We start from the raw sequence: 25,357 nt of genomic DNA, 5'->3' as shown, positions 1-25,357 counted from the left end.
TGTGCACGTGAACATAGCCTGAATAATTTTAGCTAACTTGTCAATGGAGAGCTGTGTTTTATTTATTAATTACGATACGTTCGTTGTAATATTGATTTTTATAAAATTTCAGTGTTTCTTCACAATGGCTCCAAGTAGAAGATCTAGATCCGCCCTGGCTGAGATAAAATCTTCCCCGCCCACCTCACAAAAAAGGCGGTCCACAAATAAACAGACAGAAGCCCTGGGTACACAAAAATATTTTTAAAAATTGAAATTATGAAGACGCCAATCTATCAAATAAGATCTAGACCCTTAAAGGTCTCATGCAAAATAGTATTTTAGAAATTGGGTCTGTCCTAGTGAACGATTTTTGGCACCCCCCTCCTATCAATTTTGTACATGACGAAATTAAAATTAGTATTTATTTATTATTATTTAGTGTTCTGAAATCGAATACTAGTACAGTCCCAAACCGAAAATACCTCTGTTCCGTTAATATGTGATACTAAAATTTTGGCGATAATTTCACTAAAAGTTTTGAAGTAAAGAACTTTAAAAATGAATTTTAATATCTTTTTAAACTAGGAAAAGTAGCGACTCCAGAACCCAAGATGAAACCTATCCCAAAGAGATCCCGTTCCAAAGTTGAAAATGCGGAAAACCTTGAAATGACCGAAGAAAATGGAAAGAAGGAAAGTCCGCCGGCGGTTGAAATTGTTAAAGAGGAAGCGGTTGTAAAGGAAGAAGCACCGCCTGCAGTTGAAAACATCAAGGAGGAATCGGCACCGCCTGCGGATGTAAAAGATGAGGATGAGGATAAGCCCAGATCTCAACAGGGGAGGAAGGTGAAAGAAGAAGATGATTCAGATGATCAAGAAGTTGAAGAGAACACTCTTATGATGGAGTCAGGAATCATTTCAGCTGAAGCTCTAAAGGTGTACTTCTTTGCATTTGTCTAACTATAGTGCACCCCCCTTCCCCTTTTGAAAGAAAATTTTTCACCGTAAGTCAGACTGTCGGGGGGGGGGGGGTGTTTATTTGTGCAATTTGAGTGAAACACATGATTAAACCTACTCTTAATATATATTGTACAATTTTTCATTTTTACCCCAGAGCATTAAAAATCTCCAATAAAGAGGCTATCTATGATTTAACTGTAACTGTTACTATAGGAGGAGGAGAAGGCAAGGCAGGATAATATGAAGAAGGAGAAACAGAGGAACCATGACGGAGAGCCAATGTCAGAGTTATCTCAAAATCAAAGGTTGTTAACCCTAAGTAGGCTGGATGGGGGAGGGCGTTAAATCTCCCTCTTCTTGTTTCTGATATTTGCTCACTTTGAAATTTGTTGACATTTAAGACAGAGTAATTTAAAGGATTTTTTTTTCATCCATTGGGTAGGTAATGCACTTATAGGAAGTTGCTGGATACGCAACTGGCCATTTCGTCCGCCAGCTACCGGGACGCATCACTAATGCACGGGCGTTGAATATTGTTAGCCTGGATGGATTCCAGGCCGCATGAGATGCACTGCACCCTTTGGGCGGTCCGGGGGGATCTGGGGGTTTCGTGCTCGGTTCCCTTGTAGATAGACTATTATTTCTTATTTCTTATGTATAGGGTAGGCTACAGATAGGTGAAATGGCCGCTTGGTGGAAAAAAAATACATAAATTCAGAATCCCCAATACTTTATAGAGCCGGTTAAGCAAAACTTTTTCCGAATATGCCCCCACCCCCTTGTTCCCTTATTATAATTCAACGTTCAAAACAGTTAATTTTTAATAGTAAGATAGAATAGTAAAAAACTTTTTAGTAAATAAAAAATGACTAATCTCCCCCTCCATAATTACCACATACGAATCAGCTTGTCTGCTGTAGGCATATTTTCAAATGCCTCTTTATTAAGAGAGTAACATATTCGATTCCCAACGGCATTCTTAAAAGCTTTGTCCGATCAAAAACGAATTAGATATCCAGGTTTATCATTTCAATTGTGGTTTCACTTCAAAGTTGACTTACACATTTTTAATGTCGGAAAACAATGTAAGATGTATCAGCATCAAACATTTTTTAACAAAGAAAAACAACGTTGTCTTCCACATAATTGATTTGATAAAGGTTCTAAGGTTACCAAATGAGAAACGGACAGGTCCCTCTTTTTTAAATGTCAGGTCTCTTGACTTGATGGCGATAGTTCCTTAAAGAGAAGAGATTTGAAGTTAGGTACTTTCCCAAGCGACAACTTCTGAAGTCTGTCCTAGCCGCAGTGCTCAGCCCCATATCTTGTTCTAGCCCCAAAGCTCGCCCCCGTGGCCCATCCTAACCGCAGCGCTCGGCCCCCTCATTGCAGCCTGCCGCGCCTCGGAAGGCCTAATCTATCCTTTGGGAAATTGTCCCTTTTCAAGTCACCTTTTGGACAATGCCATTGGGAAAATGCCTGTGGTCAAATACCTTTTGGGAAATCCCTTTGGGAAAATACCATTGTATCTAGGTATGAGTTGCTGATGGAGCTTTTGAAGAGATCTGAGTTCTTCACCGGGTATATTAAACAGAAAATGGAGGTTTGTATTTCTTAAAAAAATCCTGATTGAAAAATAAAGTCTGGACTTTTGTATATGACATGATTTAGAGATAGAGCTTTCTTAACATCTATGATTTTCTTACAATCATGATAAACAGATTTGGTAATTTGTTTGTTAAATGTTACGACTGGGTTTCTACTATTTTCTACAAAATCCTCTGAATAATTGTGAAAATTATGGCCCAAAAATAGGCTATTCAGGTTAAAATTTTTTTTTTTTATCTTTTGCCTCTCATTCAAACCCCTCTAAGATACTGATCGAAATAATGAATTTGTTCATCATAAGTTCTAGCACTACAGCTTGCCATGGGAAAACCTGAAATGTGCTTTTTGCCCTAGCACAATATAATTCTTATTACGGGACAAAAATAAAATTGAGCAAGGTAGGGGGGCTTTCAGTTTAGTTGGTCACATTGTAGAAATTTGTCGATTGTTGTTTAAGGACAAGGAAGATGCAGCGGAAATAAAGAAAAGGAAAGAAGAGATTAGAGCGAAGAAGATGGCTGCCAAAGGGAAATCTGTGCCAGTGGTAGGGGTAAAGGGATTTTAAGCGTAATTTCAAGTAACTCTTGCAAAGATGGCAATGCCCGATTTACAACTTGACCCTTGAAAGCTTTATCTGATCAAGTTTAAATTAGATATAGATGTTTTTGTTTTTTAAACCAGTGCGTAGGATCCATTTAATTTTGATGTGGAGCCGGATCCTGGATCCGCACTGGAAGAAAACGGATCCGGATCCAAGTCAATTCTTTGATATTTACTTATTTTTTTAACAAAAATTAATTTTCAAATTTTTTATTTTTTTTTCGCTTATTTTTATCCTAAAACCATTCAGAAATAAGGAAATTTTTATAATCTCTCTTTTTTCAAAAGTTGAGATTTGGGTTTTAGGATTAAAATTTTTTTTCACAGTTTTTGGTTGATATTTACCCCTTAGATCCGGATCCTAAGCACTTTAAACTGTTGATTTTGATCAAAAATGAATGACGTTATCTTCGACATTTTTGATCAGATTAAGTATTTAATAATACCGTTTTAAAACGGGCACTGCCATCTTTGTATAGAGGGTCACCTAAATTTACGGATAGAGTCCCTTTAATCACTAATAAATCCATCTTAAAATCTAGGTTCTATATTGAATCCTTCAAGATCTAGGTTCTATATTGAATCCTTCAAGATCTATTTTATAATTTTATTCTTCTAATCTATTTAAATGTCCATCTTTAAAAATTAAATCAATGCTCAGGTCGCACACTGTTCAAATCTGTGCAAAATCTCTTGAATTTACAAAACTGAAGTCTACAGGGTTATATATTTTGTTGAAAATCCTCCCCAGTAAATAATCGTTCGTTCCCCCAATAAGAATTAAATTTATTTTGTTGAAAGTTAATCTTGTGAAATAAAGAATTAAATAAAAAATTATGAAAATGCAAATATCTTAGACAAAAATATATTAACTGTCAAGGGGACAGTAAATATATTTTTGTCTAAGATATTTTCCTTAAAAGTAATGTATATTCTAGGGAAAGAAAAGTGTAAAGAAGTATACACTCAAAATGGCAGAAGAAAGCGGAAAAGGAAAAGGAAAGAGATTGGCAGAAGAGGAAGGAAACGTTGAAAGGTTGCTATTTTATTTTGATACAATTTAATTTTTTCTTCATTAATAGATATTTATCCGGCCCAGAAACGGGATACAAGTATTGAATTGAGAGCACCTTCCCCCCCCCCCCNTATATTTATTACTAGCTGAAGGGCCCGGCGATGCCCGTGGAAATAAAAAAAAAATTACAGAATTTTTTTTTTAATTCGAATTTTTTAGCCGATAACCCGCCTTGGGCTCCCCTAAGTGTCCACAAAAAATTTCAGCCCAATTGGTCCAGCAGTTTGGTCGGCGATATGCAGCATATATATATATATATATATGAATGTTTTCTTATATAGAAGAAAAGGCCAATGTTTTACTTTTATTATCCTCGAATTCCTATTATTTCAATATTTCGGAAATCGTTATTCTATGACGGATCTTGTATACCCATGTTGGAATGCTTTTACGAAAAATCTCCAGTTAGTCGAGAGTTTTGAGACATAGCAGAAATGTTTTAAAAATGAATCATCAATTTTGAAGAGTAATAAAATAATGAGATACAAAGAATTTGTGAGTATTCCGTAGTGCGTAAGACGGTATTTTGGCCTACTGAAGACATAATATTAAGTGATACTTATTCTCAGATACAGGATTAAAGGGTACGGTTGTAAATCGGACATGCCATTCTATAAATAGATGGTGACTTGAAATTAAGTATACTTGTATACTTGGAGAGTAGTTGATGTAGCCCCCGCTTGGGGCATTTAGCAACATCTTTTCCACACAGTCTTCCTCTGGAGATCCTGTCATATTCTCAGTTCATCAGTTCATCTCAGAAGAAGATAAATATTGGTCTAGATTTCTTTTAAATATCTTGATATTTTGAGACTCTCTAATTGTGCTGGGTAACTGGTTCCAATCATCAATGACTCTTTGGGTAAAGAAGTTACTTCTGATGGTGGTGTTGCTTCTCTGTTTAGTCAGCCTGGTTCTGTCATCTGATTGTCTTGTGGTTCTCNTTATATCATAGCCTTGAATAGAGATAGTTGAGTCACATATAGAGTTATTACACCAGGATTCAGTAACTAATATAATAGATGGATTCAGGTCCTTACTAACAACTTGAAGTTCATTTAGTTTACTAATTATACTTTGGGCATTAAGATAGAGAATACTTAGTGTCTCCCGTTCTTGGTAGGGTTCTGCTCCTCCATTCTTATTGTATCCTCCTCCTCCCTCCCCCTCTTCTCGCTCTGGATCCTGTCTCTGGTTCTCTGATTGGTGTACCCCTTAGTCTTCAGCCCCCTTTAAGAAAAAAATTAATCCAATATTATTGTTCTGTACTAGAAGAAATATCATTACATATATATAATTTCAGTAAGAAAGTGAAGCTAGTACAGGAGAGAAACTGGGACGGACAACATATATCAGAGGATCAACCTCTTCTTCTCTCTGGAGGTAGCTGGGCTCCTTTTTAAACGATAATTTTCTTTTCAAAAATTTCGATTTAGGTGTTTATTTTAATAAAATATCAACTTTGATGGATTTGGGATGAGTATGATGAGTTTTTACAGGCGTAATGATATTGGAGAAAAATATTATGTAGATTTTTCTAGGGGTCTGTTTTTTCTTCGAAATCNCCCCCCCGAATTTTTGAGAATAAGTTTTGTCTTTGATATGCTTTATTTTATTAGTTGAATGAGGGAAATAAATGATTTTTAGGGAGAAATCAATGATATCATTAAAGATGTAGAAACAACCGTTTGATGACCAATATTTCATTTTTCCCCAGAGCATCTAAAATGGGTCCCTCCCCCAACCCCCGATCATTTTTTTCATTTGATTCTCAACACTTTTTGAAAATATAAGGGGGTTGAGTTTATCAAAAAGGAAATCTGGGGAAGGAAAGGGGGGGGGGCGTATTTCACAGTTTATTATTTTTTTTTTATGAGTAAATTTTAAAATTATAAGTTACTCGCGCAAATCTTTTCAAAACCATGCATTTAATATAGTATTGAGTATAATCCAAAAAATTTATTTTCTTACACTTCTTCTAGTTTCCCAAGAGTCCGTGTCTCACTCCCCCTTTATGGAGTTTTAACAGTAATCCTTACTTTTAGTACTAAAAAGAAAATTAAAATTACTTATTAATCAAGTTTATAATTGAGGTATAATGCGAAACTACCAGCTTGAAGGATATCTATGGTTGGCTAAACTCTACGAGAACGGTATAAACGGTATCCTAGCTGATGAGATGGGTTTGGGTAAAACTATCCAGTGTATCGCCTTGTTCTGCTACCTCTACGAGATGGGGGTCGGGGGACCCTTCCTCGTAGTGGCGCCGCTCTCCACAGTTCCTAACTGGGTCAACGAGTTCAAAAGGTGGGTTAATGTCGACAAATTAGAACATTTGACGGCAACAGATTTTCTGAGTTAAAGTAAACTTAGTTTGTTTGGTGCTTAAAGGAATTGTGTACGTAATTTCAAGTTACACCTATTTTTAGACTTGCAACCAATGTTAACTTTTATAACCTTATCTGAGAAAGGATGAGGAAGATATCATAATGAGAAATTTTTGTTAATAATATTTAAATTTCAGGTTTGCTCCAAAGATCCCTTGTATGCTGTATCACGGATCTAAAGAGGTATTTCGACCTAACTTCTCTTCTTCCCTCCTTTCTTGATCCTCCCTTTTCTTGAATTATTTTGTATAATAGCGAGACCCAAAAAGTTGTAGAATATAAAGACAACTTTTATACTTAAATTATTATTTTAAATAGTTTTATGAACGTTAAACACAGGCCAATTTCACTTATATTGTGCCACAAGTGAAACTACTTACTGCATAACACCAACAAATACATCAAAAATCGTTAAAAGGTCGTCTTCCAATTCCAGAGTTTTATTGGTCTTCCTGTAGCTTATTTTTTTGGTTCGTCGTAGGAGAGGATGGAGCTGAGAGCTAGGATGGGAGAAACTGTGACGTGTGATGTAAGATATTTTTATTCCTAAAGTTTGTGAAATTAAAACATTAAACTGACGAAATATTGACAAAATATAATCAAAAACTATTTGTCCAGGAAGTTGACGGGTTGATGTTCAATGTTATTGTGACTAGCTACGAAATAGCTATGAACGATCGCGCGGTCCTAGCTCCTATAAGGTTAGTAACTAAAGCTCAAAAATCGTTATGAACGATCGCTGTGTCCTAGTTTCTTCAAGGTTTGCTGTACAAATTAGAAGATCACTAAGAAAGATCGCTTAATCTTTAGCAATTTTAAGCTAAGCTATTAAACAGGGTTAGAAAATATCCGGGTTTTGAAAAAAAACAAGCCCAGAGGGTTTTATTGTATTTTTTTTTGGGGGGGGGGAGGTTTCTTGTTTTTTTTGTTGTTGGTTTTTTTGGGGGGTTTTTCAATTTGTTAGAAGTTGAAGCCTACTAAAATTCATACTAATTCATAATAATAAAACTATTTAAGCAATAGGTAGGTGAACTTAATAGTTATGAAAAATAATAATATTGTTAGGATATTATTATTTAATAGGCATAATAGGCTGTAATCATAATAAATACTCTTCAAATACAATAATATCACCTCACTTCTTCATAGGGGGAATACTGCAATTTTTTATATTATTTAGTTCTATGAATTTCAGACTAATTCTATTTTCTCATTTGGATACCTGTTTGGGGTGAGGCTACTCAGATTAGTCGCTAGATATTTATATGCTCAAGAAGGAAAACCACTGTTCAAATCAAATCATTTATTTCTGCAGAAAAAAAAACAATATTTACGAATTAATTTTAAAAAATCACAATATGTAAAATATTATTTTCCGCAGCAGGCGGACTCAATAGCCTGGGGCTGTTTTAGCTGGGCCCCCTGTTAACCAAATTCTTTAATTGAATTATAGCATTTAAAAAAAGACATGCACAAAAAGAACTAAAGAGAAAATCAGTGCAGCATGAATCGAAGGTTGGGCATGGTGACAGATAGGGATTCATAACGTAAACAGATAGTAACTAATATATATACTGTTAAATACCGAATAACTTCAGATCACTCACACATAAGAATGATGAATCGAAACATATTTTAAAAGCTCATGAGAAAAGAATAAATGTCAGTTTTAGTGATGTAAACTCACTAAAAATGCATATAGTTGACAGTAGACCTTTTTTTTTGAAGAGTTTATCATTACAAGAGTGATAAAGGACAATATTTAGAACAATTCTAAAAAACCTCAATAAAACCCCAAAAAAGTCCACTTATTGGTGGGGTTTTAAAGTGGGATTTATTGTTGTTTTTTTGGGTGGGTTTATTGATTTGATTATTGATCTGGTCTGATCTCTGATCTGATCTAAGATTAAACAATTCAGCCGTGTCGCTGAAAGCTGCCAAAAACCGGTTCCAATTGAGCACCGGCTCAAATCTCGAAACACTGAATACAATTTCCAGTGGAACCAACTTATGTTTGAGCCGCGTCTCAAATTTGAATTTAAATTCGGCCTCTGATTTGATTTATTTTAGTTGGAAATACCTATGTGTTGACGAGGGGCACAGGTTGAAGAATATAGATTGCAGGCTGGTCAGAGAACTCAAGAAGTATAATAGTGATCACAGGTACATTGTTTTGTACAGCGTACAGCGTACAGCGTACAGCGTACAGCGTGCAGCGTACAGCGTACAGCGTAAAGCGTACAGCGTACAGCGTAAAGCGTACAGCGTAAAGCGTACAGTGTACAGCGTACAGCGTGCAGTGTACAGGGTATAGCGTACAGGGTACGTTCATCTATCTATCTTTCTATTTATCTCGATCTATCCATCTATCTCTATCTATACTTCTATTCATCTATCTATCTAGATTGCTGTTGACCGGAACCCCTCTACAGAATAATCTACGTGAACTGTTTTCCCTTCTCAACTTCGTACTACCGGAAATATTTGATAATGTAGAGGTAAGTTAAAAGAATGTTATTAAGGCTCCAAAAAAGGAAAAACCTTAAACCTATGTATTTAATAAAATAGAAAATTTAACTTTTTTTACCCTATTTGATATTATTATTATTATTAACAATCAACCTACAGACAACGTATTACGACCTGTAGGCTGGAACACATTGAAGATAGGGTTGAGCTCCGCCACTTTCCCTGGTCTATATGGGATCTAGTGGTTCAGATCTGGCCTGAATTTTTAGGATTCAGTGTGTATTCCAGATAAGCGTGGATACTAGGGGAGAAATAAAGAGGGTGCTTTGTAAGCACTTACAGGATATGGTACACACTTCCATTGATTGGTTCATTGGTTGGTTTAAGTAATCCTGACCAGGGAAAGTTCAGTAATGAACTGGTAAATAAAACTTTTTAATTTATTGTACCTGCAAATTTGAATGTTCTTACTGGGATTGCCGTGATCGTCATTTCAATTCGTCAGGTGCCTTCATTCCATTTTGCCAATGAGTTAATTGAATACAGTCAGTAATACTGGAACACTTTAAATATACTTTTTAACTTATTAGTTTAAGAACTAGCGTTAAAAACAGTAAATATGGCGTGGAATGTTTGTTACTAAAGTGGTTCATGGACTGCTGTGAGCCATGATTCAATCATTTTACCCAGCTTCCTACCTCTTACCATACGGTTTGTCCTGCTGAACCATCTCCGCCAAGATAAGCTCTTAAAACCCGGACATTAGCTATGGGGCCTTTTGCTTTAAACTCAGACATAAAATTTGAAATGTATAAATCTCTTCTGAGCTTGGCTACTATTGGACACTCAAATATAACATGAGATTCCGTTAATTTAATATTGAGGCCTAATAACTCGCAGTGGGGGCAAACATCATAAATAAATCCATAACGGTTTTTATACCTATTGCCCATCTGAGCATTACCCCCTCTTACTTGGCATAAAATTTTACTTGATTTAGTATCATTAACATGGCTTTGTATTTTAAACCAATTCCAGGGTTGGGGGGTTGTAATTAAGGTTAAATGTTGCCTTTTTACATTCATTACATATGCTACTGCTTTTCGTGTAACAGCGGTTAGTAGGAGCTTTTTCGTCTTATACTTGAAGATATTACCCACCATTGCTTCAATTTTCCTCCATGATTTAGTCCATGGGTCCGACGGGTTATCCAGTTGCTCCCTTAATATTTTTAACAGTGTGGGATTATTTTTTGTTTTAAATATATCAAATATAAACCCGGACTGCCTTAAATAAATTCTATACTGCATAGGCATTAATCCTGCATCCATCCAGGCTAGTGCTCTTGAAGTTGAAGGGGGAACTTGTAATATAAACCTTCCTACCATATTTTGTATCCTTTCAAGTTCCCTTACTGTACTTTTCTTAATTGTAATAGCTTCAACACAGTACAAAATAGCTGGGATGGCACATGTTTCCCAAATTCTTTTAGCTATAAGGGCTCTATCTAGGCCCCCCCTGGTCAGGTTCATTATTGAATAAGCGTAACTTGTAGCTCTGTTTATCATTAGTTCTTCATACTGGCCGACCATTGATCGACCTCTTACTTGAATATTAACTCCTAAGTATTTAGCCACTAAAACTTCTTCAATTGTTTCTTCATTGATAGGCCAGCTTATATTGTATGACGCATTCGAAATGATATAAGTTTTACTTGTTGCTAAGCTCAATTTATTATCCTCGCAAAAATTATTCACTAATTTTAGCAGTTTTATCATCCCTGTTCTTGGTGTTCCAGAGATTAGTACCAGGTCGTCCGCGAAAAAGAGAGCTGTTATCAATTCTGCGCCTATGTTTATCCCTAACTTGGACCTATGTAAAGCTGTTCCTAATTGTGCTATGTATAGAGAAAATAGTAGGGGGGATAAACTACACCCCTGTTTTACCCCTTGTGTGAAGTAGAGTGGTTCCGATACTCCTGACTCCAGGCTTATTCGAACTGAATCATTGTAATACATGCTTCTAATTATAGAAACCACTCTTCCGCCAAAGCCTAAATAGCGTAACTTAGTGTACAATAACTCCCGGCAAACTGAATCATATGCCTTTGCAATATCACAGAAAGCAATTGATATCGTTTTATGTTTTCTTCTGGCTGTTTTTATAGCGGATAATATTATGAAAACACAATCAGTAGTTGATCTTTGTTTACGAAACCCAAATTGAATTATACCATATAAACCTTCCCGTTCACAAATTATATTCATTCTAGCATGTATTATTTTTGTTATAACGCACAGCATTACACTTGAAACTGTTAAAGGACGTTTTTTTGTAATCTCAAGGGATGGTTCTTTCTTATCTATTAAAGTCATTTTCCCTGTATTGAAAACTTGAGGTATATCACCATCTCTGAAACAGTTGTTAATTAACCCGGTAAAGTGGCAAATGAATTTATCACTGGCATTCCTTAACATTGTTGTTAAAACTCCGTCTACCCCTGGGGCCCTTTTAATTTTCAACCCTTTTATTACCTTTTCAACTTCCTCAATAGAACACGGAGCACAAACTTCATCCTCATGTTTAAATTCATCATTTATTTTTGGAGTCCATTTCTCATAATTAAAACTGTTCTTAACCGTAATTTCTTTAATTATTTGTTCTCCATGGGACTCAAAAATTGGACTTTTACCATTAAATATATTTGCCAACCCTGTTATAGCAAGATCTGCCACTTTTTCCCGTTCAGTTTCCACTTTACCGTCTGGACCCTTTAAAGAAGTTAATCCCCCCTTTTTTTTCTCCGTTTTTTTGACCAAGCTCCAAAAAAATTCATTTTTAACTTCATCTTGTAACCTTAATTTTTGTGTATTTTTTGCCTTAAGCTCAAATGAACGATTGCTAATTGCTTCTGATACTGCACGAGATTCCTTAACAGCTGCATTTAAGCCCTCTTGATCCTCCACAGTCCACTCTTCATTATTAATTGCCCGTTTAATCTTTATAAGTGAAAGACCCTTTTCTTTTTTCTCTAACTCTTTTCTTTGCCTTTTAAGCCGTTTCAATTTAAATACATTTCTGGGTTTTCGTTTTAAAACTGGCGCAGTATTATATGAATTAACATTAGAAGCAATTAGAATTTGTTGCAGTTTATTTCCCGCCTCATTTAGTGTTAAATTATCCCAATTTACCTCATCAATCATAATATCCATGGCATTCATTGCTAATTTCATATCCCTTTTCTCTGATAAAGATATACTATACTTCTTTGGTTCGGGCGTTTTACCTAGGCCTCCTACTAGGTTTATATCCAACCTAATCGCAACATGATCACTCCCTGCCAATATCTCGATGTCGGTATCAATTCCCATTCTTAAGACATCATTCATCATATTTTGAGTTACCAGGACATAATCAAGTATGGCACTGGAGTGTGGGGTGATTCTAGTGAATGTACCATTACATAAGTCCTTGTGTTTATTAATCATAATTAACTCATTCTCTTCAATGAAAGACAGTAATTTTTTGCCATTATGATTAACCCCTGGCCGGTTACCTTCAATTCCCCTGGGTGGTACCCCAACATGAGCATTTAAGTCCCCTATAACTGCACATTTATAACCATCAGATTTTAATATATTAACTTCTTTACTAATTGCAGCATAAATTTGATCATTCCATTCTTTAAAATCATTACTTATAATCGACTCGCAGGCCATATACACTGAGCATATAGCAATTCTACATCTATTATTATGTATTAAGATCCATATCCTTTCGCTATTTATCCATTCATTATTTTCCATAGGTGGGGTCCATTTAGTGGCCTTAATTCGGTCCGAACATAAAATCATTTTCCCCCCTCCTTGCTTTACCCCAAAATCCCGTTCTATAAAGATTGGTGAGTAATTTGAGAAGGCTGTTAAATCAATGTTTGAATCCTTTTTAAAATGCGTTTCATCAACCATTAGCAAATCCACTGACTCATTTTCCATTAAATCAATAACCTCTTGCTGTTTACACAAACAATGCATTCCATTAGCGTTCCAGTACACACATTTAAGTAAGTTAGCATTAGACCCTGACTTTATTAATCTCTTCATCATCCTGTGTTTAATCGCTCTGGCCTTGCTGCTTGGCTTACCCATATTTAATTGTAAGCACAATCTTGTTTTTATATCTGAAAATAAATTAATAGGTTAAAGTTAACCTTAATGAACTAGTTTTGCTCTAAGCCTGACCTTCTAAGACGCCATAGTGGAAACTAACTAATTTTTGAAATAACTTTTTAGGCTTAGCAATATTTTTCCACTTTACTAATTACCCACTATCTAATTTTATCCCGCGACTAATTATCCACTATCTAATTTTATCCCGCGACTAATTATCCAATATAATACTCCTGTCTTCCTTCAGGCAAATAACGACAAATAAAAATCAGTTAATCTTATCTTTTACATACCACTATCGAATTTTATCCCGCGACTAATTATCCAATATAATACTCCTGTCTGCCTTCAGGCAAATAATGACAAATAAAAATCAGTTAATCTTATCATTTACATACTAATTTTGTCATAATTTTAAAGGCTTAGCCCTACTCTCCACTTTATTCATTACCCTATTATATACTTTTATCCCGCAACTAATTATAAACTTTAATAAAATATTACTCCTAATTAGTACAAAAAATACTCATTTCCATCCGAATAAACAAAAATCATGCTTTCTTTTCGAATAAAACTTCATTTATTTCACATTATTTATATAGTGAAAGAAAAATTTATTTCACATTATTTATATAGTGAAAGAAAAATTTGCTCCATAAGTCGCCAGAATTCTTAACTTCAGATCCTTATCCGTCGCCTTATGTAACCATGGATTATGGCCTATCGCCTGGCATTCACTGCATCTGAGCAGGCTCCAAATACACTTGTCTTCAGAGTGATTTCCTGTAGCACAATACACACATAACCTTTCTTTAAGATCTGAAGCTCTAATCTTATTAGTAACTTCAGCTTGCTGGCCCTGAATCCTTCTGATTTCCTGTATCTCCTCCTTAATCCCCGTGATGTCCTTTACCAGCTCCCTGGTGATGTTCATCTGTGCATCCATCTTGTCTGATAGTTTTTGGATTGCATCCAGGACCGGAAAATTAAGCAAAGACTGGTCTATCTCATTTCTTGACGCCTCCATTCGCGAAATCTCCATCAAAGCATCATCATCAAAAGAACTGTCAAACATTGGGGAAGCTGGACCTGGCACCGTTGTAGTATCCGGTGATATAGCTGTAGATTGCTTTCTCTTTAGCTTCCTCCGATCTTCCGGCGTCAAACAGACCGTACTTATGTAATCTCGGTTCATCATTTCTTGAAGGAGGTCGATCAGGCCGATCGGACGACTTGGTTTCTGCAGATTTGGGAGTTCCGTCGCCAGATTTGAAACCATGTGTGCAATCTTAAACTTGGATTTGGTTGGGTCCTTTGACACAGAGACATATGATGCTGAGCATCCATTACTGCTTAAATAAGAATTGATTGTCTCGTCGAACTTAGGCTCTTTGATAACATAAAATAAGTCAATCGGCTTCCCTGACGAATATACAGTAATAACTGCAGCCATAACCTCTCCTGTCCTATCAACCTAACAATCAAGACTACTTTTAATCTGCCTTACCCTTACATATAATATCATTAATCTAAAAAAAAATTTTTTTGGCTCATACATACCTCACTTCTAGAGGAGGGGGGTTGATGATTTTTAAAGAAAATATATACCCCTGAACAATAGTTTGTTGAACTAGGTGTTCGAGTCCTGGTTCGACGCCAAGGAGATCCATGAGGACGAGGAGAACACAAACTCCAAGATCCTGGCCCAGGAGCAGAAGAACAGTGTGGTCAACATGCTTCATCAGATCCTTCTACCCTTCCTGAGGAGGAGGGTCAAGACGGATGTAGGTCTTGAGATACCACCTAAGAAGGTGAGCAAATTCTTAAGAAATGTTCAGGGCCTGGATCCGGATCCATTTCAGGGCTGATCCAGGATCCGTGGTATCCATTTCAGAGCGAATCCAGGATCCGCTTAAAGTTGAAATGGATCTGAAGCTCTGATATTAACAATTGTATTTACAAACAAGTTCATTTCCTAAGCTTCAATTTGAAGATTGTTCTGATTCAATCATACCCAATTCCTGATCGGTTTAATATTTAGGAGGTGTTGGTGTACTGTCCCCTGACCCCCCGACAGAAGGAGATGTACCAGGCTGTGGTAGAGAAGACCATCGGAGACCTGCTTGGACCTAAGGAGGAGATCGATCTTGAAACTCAAGGTTGACACTTTTTCCGTATATTAATAGCGTTCAAATAGTCAGTTTAAAGAGTCCGTCGACCTAATTTAAAAAAGAAATGCATGTCGGATTCACAATGGTCTCCTTCAAACTTTTTTTTTTTAAATCAAAGTTAACCTTGTTTTCCTATATTATAAAAATTTATTATTTTTAACTGCGGTTTTCTTTAAGAGCGACTCGCAGATTTAGAAAAAAGAAGGATTTTTTAAAAAGAAAAATGATTAGAGCTCTCTCGTGTTGTTCATAAAAAGGTTGAAAGGGTACCGTTGTGAACCGGAAATGAGATTGAAGATTAAGAATAAATAACCAGACTTTTTAATATAAATAATGCTCCCCTCATTTAAAAAAAAGAAATCGTTTGTTTTTCATTTGAAATTGTTTGTTTTTACACATTCAGATTTTAAAACCTCATATTTGTTCGAAACGTCCTAAAAATATTTCTCTGTTAATTTTAGGTCGGGGTAAGAGAAGAAAGGATAGTATTGACTATTCAATATTTGATACAGAAACTGAATACAAGAATGATGATAGGTTTGAGGACTCGGTCCGAAAGCTCAGTAGCGTTGTAAATAAAGGCATGCCGGCCGCTGCCACTGCATATGTAAGCATTTTTTTCTTATTTTTCATATTAGATTTTTATATTTGTATATTTGACGCTATCATATATCACCTTGAATTTTTTAGATTTTTTAAGAACATTTTTTTATACATAATAAGACTACAAGACGTCATGCATCATACCTACAGTAGCTCTAAAACTTTCTTCTAGAATCTCCTGCTAAACAAATTGGATTATATCTTCTAGATGAGGGTTTTATTAAAAATTATGTCATAATAAATTTAAATAACTGAACTTTGAAAATGATTCCATCCCATTTCATTGACAGGACAATTCATAAATAAATTATTTTTTTTCAAGTAATTTTATCTAATAAATTAAACCTGCTCTTTCTACAATCTCTCTGATTTTAGGTGATGAAACTTGACGAGACGAAAGAGATCAACTTCTCCATCAAGAATAGGATGATGGATATGAGGAAGGCTGTCAACCATCCATATCTCATCAACTATCCAATCTCAGAGGACGGAGTCTATTACAAGTAGGAGTTAGTCATTATTTTGACACTAAACAATTTGTCATAAAATTGCCCCCCCCCTTTAAGAAATTTTAAGGGTTTTTAAAATGTTTTAAACGTCGTTGACAGTTATTCTACACAAAATAGGTTTTTTCAAATTTTTTTAGGAATCCTTAAGAGTTTTGGATATTTTTTGGCGAATTACTCAATCTTTAACTTTCTAGTCCTTATATCTTAGCAACCTATTGATGTAAAACTTCCCCATATAAACATTGACTAGTAGATATCTGTGGTAAACTAAAGGTTGATGTTTAGGGTTGATAATGATATAGTTAATATCTGTGGTACTAAAGGTTGATATTTAGGGTTGATAATGATATAGTTGATATCTGCGGTAAACTGAAAGTTTTGGATCAGATGTTGACTGAGCTGATGGCACGCGGACACAAGATATTACTCTTCAGTCAGGTGGGTTTATATTTTCTACAGGTTTTGAGTTAAATATTAATAAACTTGAGAATTGGACAAACCACATTTAATGAGTTGGTCAGAGTTCGGAATTAATGCATGGTAAAAACTAGTTGAACTAGTTTAAAAACTTGTTGAACTATTTACAGTTAGTTTAACTAGCTTAAAAACTAGTTGAACTAGTTTAAAAACTAGTTGAACTAATTTAAAAGCTAGTTGAACTATTTACAGTTAGTTGAATTACTTCTCTGGTGAAGCTAAGAGTGCATTTAGACAAAGGTTTATATGTTTTAATAATTTTTGGAGATCTGTGGGAAAAATTGGACATGAAAAGGCAAGTTTTTCATACTTTTTATCCAAAAATTTGGTTATTTTTTCCGATTCAGCCAATAAACCCATAAAAAAATACCAAAAAAAATTTAAAGGGGGAGAGATTTTTCAAGAAAATATACACCCCTGCACTAGAAATTGTAGTCCAACCTGCAATACCTGGTTCAATCCCCTCTCTAGATTCATTAAATCAGACCAATCTACTGCTCATGTTCCTTGGTTTCTATTTCTGTGAAATGGTTGACACTGTGCTAAGGTGGTCACTTCACTGTCTGTCAGCTAGTTTCACCACATTTACATTTTTGTCATAAGTAAAGGAGGGTTCAGGTCATTTTTGCCAAAACATAATAATATTGTTGTTCAAAACTGATTCAGAATTTTATTCCTATTAAAAATCCAAGAAAATGAATACTAACTAAAACTGGATTAATTGCCATTTTTTAATTCTTGATTTTTCTAATTTTTGTATCTTGTTGTAGATGACACGAATGCTGGATATTCTGGGAGATTATTTGGGATTTAGAAACCTGTCCTTCTCTCGTCTTGATGGATCCATGTCATTTGTGGACAGACAGGATAATATTGACAGGTAGGAGAATATTTGGGATTCAGAAACCTATCCTTTTCTCGTCTTGATGGATCCATGTCATTTGTGGATAGACAGGATAATATTGACAGGTGGGGTTTAGACATAGAGGTCAGGTTAAACCCGATTCCCGACGGTACCCATCAAACATTTTATTGGTATTTATTAATACTTTTCAGTTGCGGATTCTTCAGAAAAGTGACTTGCGGATTATATACATCATGGAAATTAGACATGGAAGAAAATTGACAGAATTTATCTCCCCAAAGGGTTAATGGGCATTTAACTGTTTTAAGGTCACTTGTTTCGTTCCACAGTTCCTTTCTAACTGAATTTCAGCTTTTGAGATTTTTAGGAAAAACGTGAATTTTTCATTATCTTTCTCATAAAATTAAGTAAAGGGTGTGGTGTCAATTTTGGAAAAAGTTTTTAGAAATAATAATAATGAAATATTTTAGAAATAATAATAATAAAATATTTTTAGATTCAACCATGATCCCAAGATCCCCATATTTCTACTCTCAACCAGGTAACTTTGTTAAACTAAATTAAATATTTAAGATACTTTTATTTAAATTAGAAAATGGCAAGTTTTTTGTGTAATAGTGAGACCAATGATAAAAAGTAAAGAGCTATTTAAAAGTTTCAAATTTTCTAACTGAATTAAAGTTAGCAGGCAGAAAAATACCCCCTCCCCCCTAATGACCGAAAATAAATCTTCAAAATATATATCTATAGAGGTATAAAAATATCCGCCTTATACACTGAATAAAGAAAAGTTTCGCTAATTATTTTACCAGAAACAAATAACTGGTTTTTGCAATAAAAATTTGCAGAGTCGTGTAAAAACTCTTTTTTTTGACCTAATTCGAACAAATTCATAATTATCAAAAAATAAAAGCTGTACTTTAATCTGAATGCTTTCTCAGAGCTGGTGGACTGGGAATTAATCTGACGGCTGCTGACACCTGCATCATCTACGATAGGTAGAACCGAACCTATTTAAAAAATACTTTTTTGTTTGGTTTAAATTTAAAAAGTTAAACAAACCAGAAATAATTGATTGGGTTTAATTATTTATTTTTTTGGTTAAAGCTTTTTATTTTTCATTGATTGATTGATTCGTTGTTATATTAATTGATTGATTGGTTGATTTTTTTTGGTTGATTGATTGACTTATCATTTTATAAATTGAATCATGCGCTGACTGACTGGATCAATAGTTCTTTTGTATAATTGTTGTTGGCAGGTTTTTACACTATTTTTTTATTGTCTTGTTAATTGATTGTTTATCGATTTTTTGATTGATTTAATCATAAATTGACTTACTGATTGATTGATTTACCGATTGATTGATTTACCGACTGAATGATTACCGACTGAATGATTTACCGATTGATTAACTTACCGACTGATTAATTTACCGTTTATTGATTTACCGATTTATTGAATTACCGATTGATTGATTTATCGATTGATTGATTTACCGACTGATTGATTTATCGATTGACTAATTTACCGATTGATTGATTTACCGATTGATTGATTTACCGACTAGTTGATTTACCGACTAATTGATTTACCGACTGATTGATTTACCGACTGATTGATTAATCGATTGATTTATTTACCGATTGATTGATTTACCGACTGATTAATTTACTGATTGATTGATTTACCGTTGATTTACCGATTGATTGAGTTACCGACTGAATTATTTACCGATTGATTATTTTACCGATTTATTGATTGATTTATATAGTGACTGGAACCCCCAGCAGGATCTGCAAGCCCAGGACAGATGTCACAGGATCGGTCAATCTAAACCTGTTATGGTCTACAGGTATTAGTAAATCACATCGACAGTTTTAGAAATAGAATAAATATACGTTGTTAGTTCAACTTATTATCATTCTTCTCATCCTGTCTTTGCTCTTATCTTGTCCGAAAAATATTCTTGGTATTTATGGAGAATTATTTTTGTGACACCCGATCAGGTTATTGGTTCATGATTTTTTGGACACGTAGAACGCTTGCGGTTACAATTCATAACCTGCCTAATCTTTATTTTTGGACGAAATATCCTATTGCCATAAAAATTCTCAAGTGATTTATTATTGTTTAATATCTTGTTAAGCACATGAACTATTAAATTTGTACTGCCCCAGGTGACTTAAAAGGGTAGTCCAGGGGGCGGGAAGCGTCATGGAGAAATCTTTATTACCCAACCCACTTATCTTGATATTTTTAAACCAGGATAAGAACATTTTCGTGGTTCTACCGGGTTCCCCAAACAAAATTTGAAGCGAATCGGTCAATGCGTTCACAATTCATGATCGGACATACAAACACACACACACACACACACACAAACGGAGATTACTACTTTATCTAATCTAAAGTATTCTATCTGCAGGATGGTTACTAAGGGAACTATTGATGAGAAGATTGTACTTCGAGCTGCAGCCAAGAGGAAAATTGAGAAACTTGTTATTCACAAGTAAGTAAATTGGTTTATTAGGTTTATTAAAAACACTCGACTAAATATGTGTTTTAAATACATAATTCTGAATATTTTTATGCAGAAGATTTGGCAAGAAAAAAGTGAGTCGGGGAAAGGTTTTTCTTTATTCTAATTTATGTTCAACCACAACACCTAAAAAAAGAAACAAAACCAAATAAAGATAAATCCCTTTGGTGAAATTTCACGCAGATAAACCGTTTCTACACAAAAAGTCATCTTCATAATCTTGATATTTCATTATTGTTTTGATTCTTATTCTGATTTAATATTTGATCTGATCCAGGGACAAGTTTAACAAGCTCCATGATGTCCCTGAAGCTGGCAAGATAGACGCCGAGGAGCTGCTCCAGCTTCTCCACAGCAAGGATCATGTCGGTGCTGTGACATGCCAGGAGGGGAAAGTAAGTTCATCATCACATAGTGACATGACCCATGAAGCACTGGACATGCTATTAACATGCTATTAACATGCTATTAACATGCTATTAACATGCTATTAAACAAAGAAGCATTGCAGTAAGAACCCCCCCCATTCTGTTTATTTACACCGACAAGTTAGATAACTTCTTTAACATTTCCATTTCACTTGTTGTCATTGAAATTCAAAATTTTATAGATTTTCGGCAAGTGCATGAAAAAAAAAACTTAGGAAACTGTTCACATTGTTTGCATGTATTAAAGATAAAGTGAAGGCTGTTATAAATTAGTTTTTTACAGGGGGTAAAAATTGTTTTATAAGATTTGGGGAAAGATGAAAAATCTAGAGGCATTTTTATTTTCTCCTAAGAAACATAATTTACCCCAATTCTGATAAATTAGTTTCAAAAAGGTTTCTACAAAAACTACTTTTTTCGGCTCATTTAATGTCGCGAAATTAAAGGATAATCTGAGTCAAGATATTTTTTTTCCAAGGTTTTGTCTGACTCTGACCTGAACAAGCTGCTGGACAGATCTGATCTGACCTGGGGGGAGAAGGACAAGAACAAGAAGAAGAAGGTAGCTGTGAAGGAGGTGGCCGGAGTATTTCAAGTTCTTGACTCCGATATCGGAGAAGGGTTAGGACTCAACTCTGTCACCGAATAAACATATACAAGAGAATCCACTCTAACATAAAACCAATAGAATACTTCACAGAAAATACATTCTTAAAAATAAAGTAAAGAAGATATTTAAAGTTGTATTACTAAACGTGGTATTATTATGTATACTCAACTCGCCTAATGTCAGTACTTTTGTCAGGATAGTTTCTTCTGTGTGATCATAAACAGTATTTTAAATACAAAAGCTTTATTTGATATTTGACAAAATTGTTCTTTCTTACTGAATAAATTTTTTTTGTACCGACACGTTGCATAATTTTTTCTCTTGATTTAATCTACGGTAATGTTACATCGTCTATACGCAATATCCCCCCTACTGAACTTCCGACCTACTAACTTTCCGACCTACTGCAATATCGGACCTACGCCAGCTGTTTATTTTTGTATTATGTGAGGGTTAGGTTAAGACAATTTCTGGGCCGAGCGCTGCGGCTAGGGGGCCGAGCGCCGCGGCTAGGACAGGCTAGGGGGCCGGGCGCTGCGGCCACATGTCCATATCGCAGCTGTAAAACCACGTGCTAGTAGGTCGGATGTGTTGTATAGGGGATTTGGCGTAGGTCAGAAGTGGAGTATAGCGGATATGTGTAGGTCGAAAAATACACTACCTTATTCTACATTATTGTGATTTAATTTTCCCGGGTTTTCGTGTACGCTTGCCGCGTTGCATAAGTTATTTTTGAAATAAATCAAAACAATGTAGAAATATATTTCAATTGAACTTATGTAAATCATATTTTTTCAGAGCAAAAATGGATTCGGATGAAGTTCGTCTACATGCGTGCAATAATCATCGTCAAAGTTTACAGAATGAATTTATCCGACTCGATAAAACCGAGTTGTATAATGATACAAGGATAATTTGCCAGGACGGAGAATTCGGAACCAACTCGCTAATCGCTGCCCTGAGTTTCCCTCAACTGTACGCTTGTCCCGCATTTTTCTCGCATCAGCTGAACGAGAAAACTGTGATTTTCCCGAGTTTATCTCGAGCTGATGCACTGCAACAGGTTGAAGCCCTCCTATGTACTTGCGAGGAACTAATTAAAGCTGAATTTGTTGAAGAGCTTGACATAGATGATGTAATTACCGACCCGTACGAGGAATACAGGGAGACGGATTTGAACAAAGTTTGGTTAAACGAACCCTACAGGAGTTGTTTCAAGGACCAGGAGGACTCGACAACCCAGTGTGCTCGGTGTAACATATTTTTAGAAACTACGCCAGAGAACAAAGTTGAGGTTAGATGCTACAGCTGATAATTTTTGTAGTAATTTATTTTGGGTGTGGAATGTGGATGGTAGTTATTGGTAGTTCCTGATGTTTTGTGATTAAATCACACTAATTTTGAGACTTTTTGCTAGCCAAAAAGATTGAATTTAAAGTTTTTGATGTATTCTAAAACAACCTATTCCAGAATTTACTTGTTATAGTGTTGGTTTCAGGGGGAAGGGGCGGGACTCAAATAAGATTAAACAATTATGTGTCGGAAAGCTAATGCTTAAAGTGGACTAGACTGTAAGCGCAATTTTAAGTGACCCTCCATGCAAAGATAGCAATGCCTGATTAATAACTCCGTACCCTGAAACCTTAATCTCTTCAAAAATGTGCAAGAAAACGTCGTTTTCCTACTCAAAAACTGGTTATTTCTGTAAGTTTCTCCATTGTCTCTTAAGCAAGAAATGCGCGAACCACTTTTGCAGATAAAACTAAAAGAAAATAATCAGTTTAAAGAAAAAAAAACATTGATATCTAATTCATACTTGATCAGACAAAGCTTCAAATCGGGCATTTTCATCTTTGTATGATGGGTCACTTGAAATTACGCTTACAGTCCCTTTTAGGCAATCTCTGTTATCAGGTAATTATTAATCACGTGAAGAAAACTCATCCTTGGATGAAAGTAACAGCTAAGTGTCAATCACTTCTCAATGAAAAATCAGGAGGTAAGTAGTCTTTCAGGACTGATATTATAAACTGATACTTTAAGGAATGATATTATAAACTGATACTTTAAGGACTGATATTATAATCTGATACTGTAAGGACTGATAATATAATCTGATACTGTAATGACTGATATTATAAACTGGTACTTTAAGGACTGATATTATAAACTGATACTTTAAGGACTGATATTATAAACTGATACTTTAAGGATTGATATTATAAACTAATACTTTAAGGACTGATATTATAATCTGATACTGTAAGGACTGATATTATAAACTGGTACTTTAAGGACTAATATTATAAACTGGTACTTTAAGGACTGATATTATAAACTGTTGTACTGTACTGTACTGTACTGTACTGTACTGTACTGTACTGTACTGTACTGTACTGTACTGTACTGTACTGTACTGTACTGTACTGCAGTGCTCTGCACTGCACTGCACTGAACCTGCAATGTAACCATATAGAAACAATTGTTCTTTATTCATTGTCTAAAATCTTGACTTAAGAGCTTAACTAGGTTCAGTTAAGCCATGTAGCTTAGCTGAATTTTTGTCAAAAGTTTCTGACTAATGTCCTTAATTTAGAATGGATAAGAGAGAAGATGGAACCCAGGAAAGATATTGTTCGGAAACGTTTTACTAAGAACTACGAAACTGTGAACGAAGCCGGGATGTTGGAGAGAAGTTTTCGGTGCAACATGTGTCATTTAAAGATTAAAGTTCATGGACAAGTTACAAACATTCTAACCAAACATCTGCAGAGGTAATATATTACGGGTTGAATTTGGATTTCGGGAAATCGGATCAGATTGGAATTTAAGCAACTCCAGTTAATTTTGAACATTTTTAAAAACTAATAAAGTCAGAAAACTGTTTTTTTTTACAAGTGGAGCCAATGTTTAGATCAAATTCTTACCGAGGACTGACAGGATGGTTTTTTCAAAGAATAATTATGCAAGTTTAATAAGTGTTCTACGTATCCTAGAAGCTTGGTTTACATACCTCCAGTAACCTGCAGTGTGAGTTTCTTTTTCAAGGATGGATGGATTTTTTTTTGAAAATATGTTTTTAGGTTTCATAAAGGAGCATTGAGAGAGAAAAAGTTGCACACAAAACGTTCCAGGTAAAAAAAAACACATAGTTAATGAAAATATATGAACCAGACTAACCTAGAGATGTCAACGATAGTGTAACGTAACGTAAAATGTACGTTTTTGTACGTTACGTTACAATAATGTGTAACGTTTGGATATATTCTATATAACGTGAACGTTAAATGTTAATGTTATAGGAGCTCATACCTAACGTTAACGTTAAACGTTAACGTTAGAGGAATTTACTCCCGACGTTAGCGTTTTGTGGAAATGTAACGTTATTTTTCTAATATCTACAACTTTTTTGGCCATAACGTAAAGCAATGTTTTGTTTCCAAAGGGAGCTTGAAAGTCTAACGTTTGAAAAATGAATTGTGATTTGATTGAATATCGTAACGAAAGGATTTCTATTTCAAAGTTAAATTTATAAAAACTGTAACGTTGTATAACTGAAAAATGCATCACTGTTTATGAAAACGTTTTGAAACGTTTTCCCTTATAGTATAATGAAAAATTCAACGTTGCAGAAATGGGTTATTATTTTAATATTCAGGAAACGAAAGTTTTTTTACAGAGTAAAAAAAATTAATTCTGTAAATCAAAACGTTTCATAACTTTTCTCTGAATACTAAATTGATTAGTCTAGCGTTAGATATATGTCTGATGACAATGTTGTTCATAAAACGTTAGACTATGAGGGCTGAGTTTTAATTTAAAAAGCGTAACAATAACTCTGTCAATCAAAACATTTCAAAACGTCTCTAATATATTAATGTAAGAGATTCGACTGATGATTAT

At 34.9% G+C, this 25,357-nt stretch overlaps 2 protein-coding genes across 4 annotated transcripts in view; both read left to right on the top strand.

Moving 5' to 3' along the window:
* The first annotated feature begins 76 nt into the window (after positions 1 to 76).
* On the top strand, positions 77 to 21,754 carry LOC111715016 (lymphocyte-specific helicase). Its single transcript, XM_023490249.1, has 25 exons — positions 77 to 227; positions 568 to 917; positions 1,155 to 1,246; positions 2,475 to 2,544; positions 3,007 to 3,093; positions 4,088 to 4,185; positions 5,528 to 5,607; positions 6,318 to 6,531; positions 6,749 to 6,794; positions 7,093 to 7,140; positions 7,230 to 7,312; positions 8,682 to 8,774; positions 9,016 to 9,109; positions 14,884 to 15,060; positions 15,291 to 15,408; positions 15,882 to 16,027; positions 16,399 to 16,526; positions 16,868 to 16,970; positions 17,780 to 17,889; positions 18,371 to 18,415; positions 18,816 to 18,872; positions 19,649 to 19,729; positions 20,303 to 20,386; positions 20,694 to 20,811; positions 21,323 to 21,754. Exons 1-25 carry the CDS (start codon positions 125 to 127, stop codon positions 21,491 to 21,493), a joined length of 2,796 nt encoding a protein of 931 aa, XP_023346017.1. The 5' UTR covers positions 77 to 124; the 3' UTR covers positions 21,494 to 21,754.
* A 395-nt stretch (positions 21,755 to 22,149) lies between these two features.
* Positions 22,150 to 25,357, top strand: part of LOC111715017 (zinc finger protein 425) — a 5,575-nt gene continuing 2,367 nt past the window's right edge. For all 3 annotated transcript variants that reach the window (XM_023490250.1, XM_023490251.1, XM_023490252.1), the window contains exons 1-4: positions 22,150 to 22,748; positions 23,369 to 23,453; positions 24,051 to 24,228; positions 24,538 to 24,588. In XM_023490250.1, coding sequence (XP_023346018.1) covers positions 22,260 to 22,748; positions 23,369 to 23,453; positions 24,051 to 24,228; positions 24,538 to 24,588 — 803 coding nt within the window. In that variant the 5' untranslated portion in view covers positions 22,150 to 22,259. The remainder of the gene's footprint in view (positions 22,749 to 23,368; positions 23,454 to 24,050; positions 24,229 to 24,537; positions 24,589 to 25,357) is intronic.

The sequence above is a fragment of the Eurytemora carolleeae genome, unplaced genomic scaffold (genome assembly GCF_000591075.1).
Source record: "Eurytemora carolleeae unplaced genomic scaffold, Eaff_2.0 scaffold1677, whole genome shotgun sequence".
Classification (NCBI taxonomy): Eukaryota; Metazoa; Arthropoda; class Copepoda; order Calanoida; family Temoridae; genus Eurytemora; species Eurytemora carolleeae.
Note: the sequence above shows the minus strand (reverse complement) of the source record. Positions and strands in the feature narration are given on the sequence as shown.